The sequence below is a fragment of the Oncorhynchus masou genome, unplaced genomic scaffold (genome assembly GCF_036934945.1).
Source record: "Oncorhynchus masou masou isolate Uvic2021 unplaced genomic scaffold, UVic_Omas_1.1 unplaced_scaffold_1569, whole genome shotgun sequence".
Taxonomy (NCBI): Eukaryota; Metazoa; Chordata; class Actinopteri; order Salmoniformes; family Salmonidae; genus Oncorhynchus; species Oncorhynchus masou.
In genome coordinates this window covers 98,134-106,249 of record NW_027005752.1, presented here as the reverse complement: position 1 = coordinate 106,249, position 8,116 = coordinate 98,134, and the positions used below count along the sequence as shown (strand labels likewise).

General features: G+C 38.9%; 1 protein-coding gene across 1 annotated transcript; it reads right to left on the bottom strand.

Annotated features, from left to right (window-relative positions):
- Window positions 1–2,234: 2,234 nt before the first annotated feature.
- Window positions 2,235–4,783, bottom strand: LOC135531268 (UDP-glucuronosyltransferase 2C1-like). The gene has a single exon (XM_064959392.1). It carries the CDS (start codon window positions 4,747–4,749, stop codon window positions 3,145–3,147), a length of 1,605 nt encoding a protein of 534 aa, XP_064815464.1. The 5' UTR covers window positions 4,750–4,783; the 3' UTR covers window positions 2,235–3,144.
- Window positions 4,784–8,116: the final 3,333 nt, after the last annotated feature.

Sequence of the window (8,116 nt, the reverse complement as noted above, 5' to 3'; positions counted from 1 at the left end):
TCTTCTCATTGTTTTAACAAATAGCTTCCTGATAGTTTGTGTCTCTTAGACATGGTAGCAAATTGTTTCAAATCTCTATAGATTACTTTTAACTAAAATGATATCCACTAGTAGTAGCTAGCTAACATTAATCGTCTTCTTCACACACAAACATGACAAAAAATGCAATCATTTAATTGGCAGATTAATTTGTATAAATGTTTCACAATTGGATCATCCCATATAAACACACACATAACCCTGGCTACCAAGCTAGTGGGAGTGAACTTAGGGAGGGGTGGGGTGGCTGGGGTGGAATGGTGTGGGGTGGCTATGAGCTTGTGGCTAGAGTGCCGCAGGCGGTGTAGTAACCGATCAGGGGCGCAGGAGGACCGCAGCCAATTGTCGAAATGCCGCCCCAAATTCAAGTCAAATTTTGTCTGCCGACATGATAGGGAGAATTGGATCAATTGGCACTTTGCCATATAGATAACATAAGGCATGGTGGGTAGGGAGCTTAAACACAAAGTCATCTCTCATGAGCCATAGATCAGCCCCCTGTAATAACTCATAGAAGTCCAAATCTGGTTGGAAAAACCCATCACAAACAGCCTGGTAATGTGGCTGGAGTCAACCTGTCGTAAACAGTAAATAGCAAATAGAAAAGCATATCATTTACTCTCTCTGTGAAAGTCATTTTGTCTGAGTGCCCTCATAAAGTTATTGAAATGTATGACATTGGTGATGGCGCAAAAGTTAAATGTCCCTCTCCACTGGTTATCCACCATACATTGTAGAAAACAGTCCCCCATGCTGGGTCAGTAAGCACCAGGTCATACTGGCTGTCCTGTAGGGACAGGATGCCTTAAAGACAAAACTTTAGAGTGGCCTTGTTAACATTGACCTTGTTTTTGTTTAAACACATAAATGGACCTCTCCTACTCAATTATTTGACAGACCTTGTAACTATAAACAGAAAATCCCACAATCAGCGTGAGAGTTCACTGAGTTCATCTGAGTGAATCAATGTTCCTGTGTTTGTGGACTTTCATAAGCTTGTTACAGATGAATTACATGTTCCCTCATTCTCCAATCTAATGTGTTCCTGGATATGTATGGATTTGACATAAAAGGCACAGGTGGATGAGCTGGTTAAGAAGTTTTAAAGTTGGCTTTTTTCTACAGAAACAGATGGTGCCTTTCTCTAAGCAGAAGGAAGCAGGTTATTCAGTCAACCTTTTATCTGTTCTTGATTATGGTGATATCATTTATCAAATTGCAGCTGCTACTACTCTTAAACCATCAGATGCCATATCCCATAGTGTGCTTTGTTTTGTTACAGGTGACAGTTTTGATACTCATCCTTGTATCCTGTATCACAAGTTTGGCTGAACGTCGCTAAAGACCGGTAGATCTCTACACTACTCCATTTATATTGACAAAGCCCTACTTCATAAACTTCCATCTTATCTAACTTTGTTGTTGAAGTATACACATCTGAGTTGCCTAACCAGTTCACAGGATATTGAATGCACCATTTGCAAATGTATGACGTTTAATACAAAGATGGTTCCTCCCTCTATATCAATTACTTTCTTTATGATTGGTTTTACAAATTCCTCACCCATAGCATCAGTGACAGGTATTGTAATAGAAATGTAGTTGGACGACTCTTGTTTGATATACCAAATTTTTGTCATTCGGTACCACTCTGATGGTGTGTCCCTGAGAGTGAAGAGCCTTGATCAGAATGTCCATGTTAACCCATTGACTTCCCTCCCCGGGAAAGACCAGCAACTTCCCACCATGGCAAACTGAACCACACATAATCAACATAATTATAAATAGGCACAAAGTCATGTTTCCAATATATGTTATCACTTATATGATATATAAAACAAACAGAGCTAGGAAATCATAATCAGTTTGTAAGACACGTTGAACGGATTTTTACATATAGTCAGTTAGCTGACTGTATATTCTCATTTATGTACAAGCATTTTGCTACACCCGCGAAAATATCTGCTAAATATGCGTATGCGACCATTGATGTGATACAAATCATGAAAGACCATGAAAGCTGTTCTCAGTAGGGCGTAATTCATTTCCTATAGGGTTTTGAGAGATTGAGACAATGAAGATGAAACTTTATTCTTCATTTAGATTCACATTTGATACAGTATGTAAACAATATCTCACAATACATTACATCCTTTCCTATGAACATTAACTTAACGTAATTATTATTAGCTTATTCAGTCTGGAGGTAAGATGTAGTGAAATTTTACATGTAAAATGTGTAGCTCACTTTGGCTTTTGTGTTGGTTTATAAGCGTTAAGTAAATGTCAAAGTACTGCTTTTATGAGAACCTTTCCATTTGTTACATTTACCAATGATTTTACGCTGTTCTGAGGGCAAAAGGAGGGAAATATACTCTCTGTATTTCTAAGTGAACTAAATCTAAGTGAGGCTTACAAGCAGAGTCCTTTAGAACAAAGTCAGACAATAGAAACACTTCTTCTGCTCTATGCAGACCACCTTGGTTGGCTTATTTATTGCAGATCAATGCTGTCAATTTATAAGCATCAGTATGAAAATCGCTTCACATTCCTCCTCGGATCTCATAGGATTATATTACCTCTGAATTATCAACCCTTCCAGAATGAATGAAGAATGATGTTGTCGTTAAAGTCTGTATAACGACAAACTGAAAGTTCTTTGTTCTCTTGAAATGACCTCCACAATAGATGTGGAAGAAAAAAAGAACAAACCAATGAGGGACAAAGTGTTTTTGGAAAACATCTAAGCTGCATGATATCTTTATTAAAAAACAGAGCTCCTTAACGGTCTTCTGGAGAATCAACATTTACATCTGTTTAACTGTGACACACAAAGAAAGCAGCCACACACAACTATAACAGCATTCATTTTTAAAGTGCACATTTGGACTTTCCTATTCAAACCTTTGATTAAATGGGCTGAACAGTTAAAGTACAGTTGTAAGTTTAGCAAAATCTTCAAAAGCAAATAGATAAAACATCTGTCAACAATACTGTATGTCTACATCAATGCCACATATATTTGTCATGTGAACAAAAAGTATAATGGGTGAGACAAGTAAAAACATATTGTTGTACCACACTGTGTACAGATGAAAGCCATAATCATTCCTCTTTCATTTTCAAACATGACCTGCAACAGAAACATCTGATAATGCCAATGAAAGCCAGCAGAGTAAATAACACAACAGTCAGTAAAAAGACCATTACATCTACAGAGTGGTACGAGTACCAGGGCATTCTGTAGGACTCTGTACGCAGGTGAGCAGCACCTTTGTGTCTCATGACAAACTCAATCCAGAAGAGGGCAGTGTCCAGGGGTTCCATTGGCACGTCCTTGTGTAGCCTGGAGAGTCTCTGCATGTTCGTCCTGTAGGATGGCTCATCCAGAACTTCCTGTAAGGCCTGGGAGAAGATGTTTCTATCTAGTGTTGCTAAATCCACAACCTTTGCTACACCCTTCACTTTCATTCTAGAAAGATTGTCAGTTTGGTCAAACACCAGAGGAAGGCCTACTATTGGAACACCGTGGTAGATAGCCTCGAAAATCCCATTTGTTCCTCCGTGAGCTACAAACAGCCTTGTCTTAGGGTGTCCTAAAAGATCATTCTGAGGCATCCAGTCAACTAGTAAGGTGTTGTTACCCAGAGTAGCTGGCCTGTCTCCTTTATACCTCCAGATGACCTTCTGAGGCAGTTGGGCAAAAGCAACAGCTATCTCATCAGTTATATCATGTGGAAGCTGCCCAATTAAAGTCCCCAAAGACATGATAATGACTCCATGCACCCCAGAACTCTGAACAAACTCCTCTAGTTCTTGGGGAAGAGGCTTGGCAGGTTTACATTGGAACCCTCCAATATAGATAATGTTAGGCATGGTGGGACGAGGGAACTCAAACACAAAGTCAACTCTCATGAGCCATAAATCAGCAGCTTGAAACAATGAGAAGTAGTCGACCTCAGGACCAAAGTAACGACTAACCAAAGCGGAATAATGAGGTCTAATTGCCTGTCTGTACATATACTGCCTGATGACATAAACAAGGAAGTTACGGACACGCTCAAAAAAACTCATCTTGTCTGTTAACTCTGCAACAGGAAATGGAACATAAGATAGTGGAGAGGGAGCAATAACAAAATGACCCTCACCACCTATAGTCCATCTAACATTGAAAACAAGTGGCACATTTAAATAGTGCGCCAGCACAACGCCTCCCCCATTTACTGGGTCTGTCAGAACTAAGTCATACTTGGTTTCTCTAATAGACTGCATTAACTGTTTATTCTCTAACATTTTGATTATCATCTCACACACTTTGCGGTGAACTTTAAATAACCCGTCCTTCAACTCCATGTCCAAACTAAAACGAGTCCAAGCAGAGTTTCCCTCTCTCTTTATCTGTATTAGTCTTGACACAAATGAGCGAAAGAATTCCTCATCAGCTCCACCTGGAATATCAATTGTGATTGAACTGTAGTGAGGGGAGGTTTCCTTGATGTACCAGCTGTCTGATGGCCGTACTACTGACACACTGTGACCTCTTGAATGAAGCGCTTCAATAATGACCTTCATGTTGACCCAGTGGCTGCCTTCTTGAGGAAACACCAGGACTTTCCCACCATGGACAGCGGGAATAGAGAGGGTCAACAGGGTAACAATGAAGATACCAGGGAGACACATCTTCACTAGCTGCTTCACATAAGCATGCATCAATTTGACCTGAAATATACAAAAATAAGGTCAAATAAATCTAATAAAATTGTTTTGACATAAGAATAATTAAAACAGGCCTACCTTTCTTTTCTTTAGGCTACAAATAAGTCCCTACACTGTCCACAATATTGATTGGCCTACTTTAAAGTTTAGCCAAGTTATGTCAAAAGGTTGATTAAGTAATACAGTATAATATTTGACTCTAAGAGAGAAATACTTTTGTTTTACATGAGAAAAATTAAAACATGCTTGATTGTGACGCCAAACTATATTTTTCGCTACAAATAAGTCTCTACACTATTCACAATATTGATACTTTAAAGTTGAAACATATTTTCATAACAAAAGGTTGATTACGTAATTCAGTATAATATTTCATTCTGAGAGAGAAATACTTTTTTCACCGATGTAGTCTCTTGAAGGTTAGGAAATTGTCAAATTCTGTAGATTTTGCCGAAGTGAAACCTATTTCACATCCTAATGTTAGGCTACACGTTAACATTGTTTATTCGGAGCTACAATAATACAATCTATCGTGAGTGTGAACAAACAACGTCACGACAGAATCCATGCATGCAGAGCTAATTTAATTGAAAGCTTACGTTCCGGTTTTCATCCAAAGAACAAAGAATTTGAAATGAAGGCTATTTCAGAGCCAGTCTGTCTGTAAATCAGTTCGAAGGTATTTTTTAATAATCTCGGAAATCAGAGAGGAAGATGCGAAATCAGTATAGTCTCTAGACATCCGCGTTGGCTCCCACAATTTTCAAATGCTCCTTCTATTTCTGTTTTTCAAGACCGTAGACTTGTCAGCACATTGAATTGGTGCGTTCGAGCCAACCGCTTTTATCAAGTCGCTCACCGCCTTTCAAAGCGTATTGCCTAATGACAGGGCCGGTCCTGAACGTTCTGCAGCCCTTAACGAGAAAAACAAATCTGCCCCCTATTTTTTCATCAGCTAGAAGTTGGAGGAACAAAACATAATAGCAGTCCAAATAATAAGCCTATGCTACAAATTAAACACAAACGTTAACACATCTTGTTAGTGGGCTATATTATCAGTTCAATGTCAATAACATAGCCTAATATTTTCAATCTGATTACATTGATAACATCACCAATGCCCTGGATGTTCTGCCGCCCTAGGCTCGACAAGAATAATTACATTTTAGCATTGGCGGAAATCCCCCGTCCTCCCTCATCCTGTGAAAAATATGATTTGTCCCCCCCCCCAATATAGCACTGGAAACATAACTGTAATTTCAATAATATGAATAATACGCAAAGAAAGCACTTGTGCTGGTTATAGACACTTAATAGCGCGTTTGTAAATTTCAACAGAACGAGACCCCCGCCCTTTGCCTCACAATGGTTTGAGCCACAGCCTCCCAGCACTGAGCAGTGGCACAAGATGCAGGTACTGTGCATGTGTGGGAATCTGACAGTGTCTGTCGTTGGTGGCTGACATCCAGTAAGTAGTTCAAACAAAGGATATGTTAGACATTTCTTTACTTCTACCACTCAATACAAGAAAACACATTTATAACCATCATCAGTCTTAATTTTCGCTGCATTAAATTACAGGTCACTCTCTATGTTAGCTAGCGGTTAGCAACATTAAATTAAAGGTCACTCTCTATATTAGCTAGCGGTTAGCAACATTAAATTACAGGTCACTCTCTATGTTAGCTAGCGGTTAGCAACAGTTTGCTGGCTATCTACAGCAACATCAACCAGTGTTTGCAGCTATTTGAATTTGAGTCAATGAGAGAAGTTAGCAATGCAATGTAGTGTTCCTTAGCTGGCAAGGTAACAGAGGGTTCGTGTCTACCGTCTGAAAGGCATTCAATGCACGAAACTAACGTGAGGTTAATCCAGTCAATCGCACCATAGCGATGTTGTTTTGTGTTGGCAGGGTTCACACACACGCAATAGCTGAATTTGCAGAGCTAGCGAGCAAACTAAAGCGACCATTAACTATCAAGCTCGATAGTACCTATTCCATTTTATGTGGTGTAGTCAAAGATGGAATCTTTGCTATTGTCTGTTTATTCCAAGATCAGCATGCAGCTGCAGTGCTTCAAAGTCCCTGTGATAAGTTTAGCGATAAACTGAACTCCAAACTGAACTACACTATCTTCTACCGTTGTCTTAAATATCTGTAATGGTCTCATTGCAAAAGCTAAAATTGTCGCTCGGGGACTTTGAAGTACCTGTGTGCGGATCTTGGAGTAAACTGACGATAGCAAAGATTACATAGCAAACACCACAGAAATGAGATGCCCATCTCCTACTGTAAATAACCTGCACACTGTGTGTGTAGCCAGCCAGCCAGGTAGAAAAATGACAGAAAAAATATTGGAAAAAGGTTGGACAGTCAAGAGGGAAAATATCTGCCAGCAATTTGTTGGATCCATTGAAACCCACAAACATATGTTTGGTTATTTTGTTCAGTAGTGTGTATAGTAGTGGTTCTCAACCTTTTTAGGATACAGGAACCCCTGCGTATTTTGAGGCAAGGTTTTGAGCGGTCCTCAGGACCTCCACCCCCTCTAAATTATATGTAAAGTTACTGGAATCCTTGTGGTGCTGAATACATTCATTACACTTTTTATTTCACGAACCCCTTGCAATTACACCAGGGACTCCTAGGGGTCCACGGACCACTGTTTGAGAACCCCTGATGTATAGTATGATATTTGTTCTTTTGTTTAGTGGTTTTTAGTACATGACAGTACACTTACTAATGATTTATTTTGTTATTTTATTTCAAATTGCAGACTCTTTGTGACATACTTGTCCATAGCTGCTGTTTGAAGAGTTGAGACACTGACTGAACAATAAATACATATTTTTGAAGGATATTTTGTTTGATTTATTTGGGTTATTCCTTGAAGTAGTTCTTTCGCTTTTATAACTGTACTTATTTTTAGCTTTTTGTTCTTTTCAAGTTATTGTAGTAGACTCAGGACAGTAGCACATATTTAATGACTATATAAATGTATCAGAAAAAGTAAAATAAAAAGGTCAATTCAATACGGATACCAACTAAGTTGTCCTTCTGGAAGGTTCTCCCATGGCACTTTCAAAAGTTACTGTAAGCTTCAACTGCTGGCTACTCGTCCGTTGTACAGTGGCTTGCAAAAGTATTCACCCCCCTTGACATTTTTCCTATTTTGCTGTCTTACAACCTGGAATTAAAATAGATTTTTGGTGGGGGTTCGTATCATTTGAAGATGCAAAATATTTTTATTGTGAAGCAAACAAGAAATAAGACAAAAAAACTGAAAACTTGAGCGTGCATAACTATTCACCCCCCAAAGTCAATACTTTGTAGAGACACCTTTATCAACAATTACAGCTG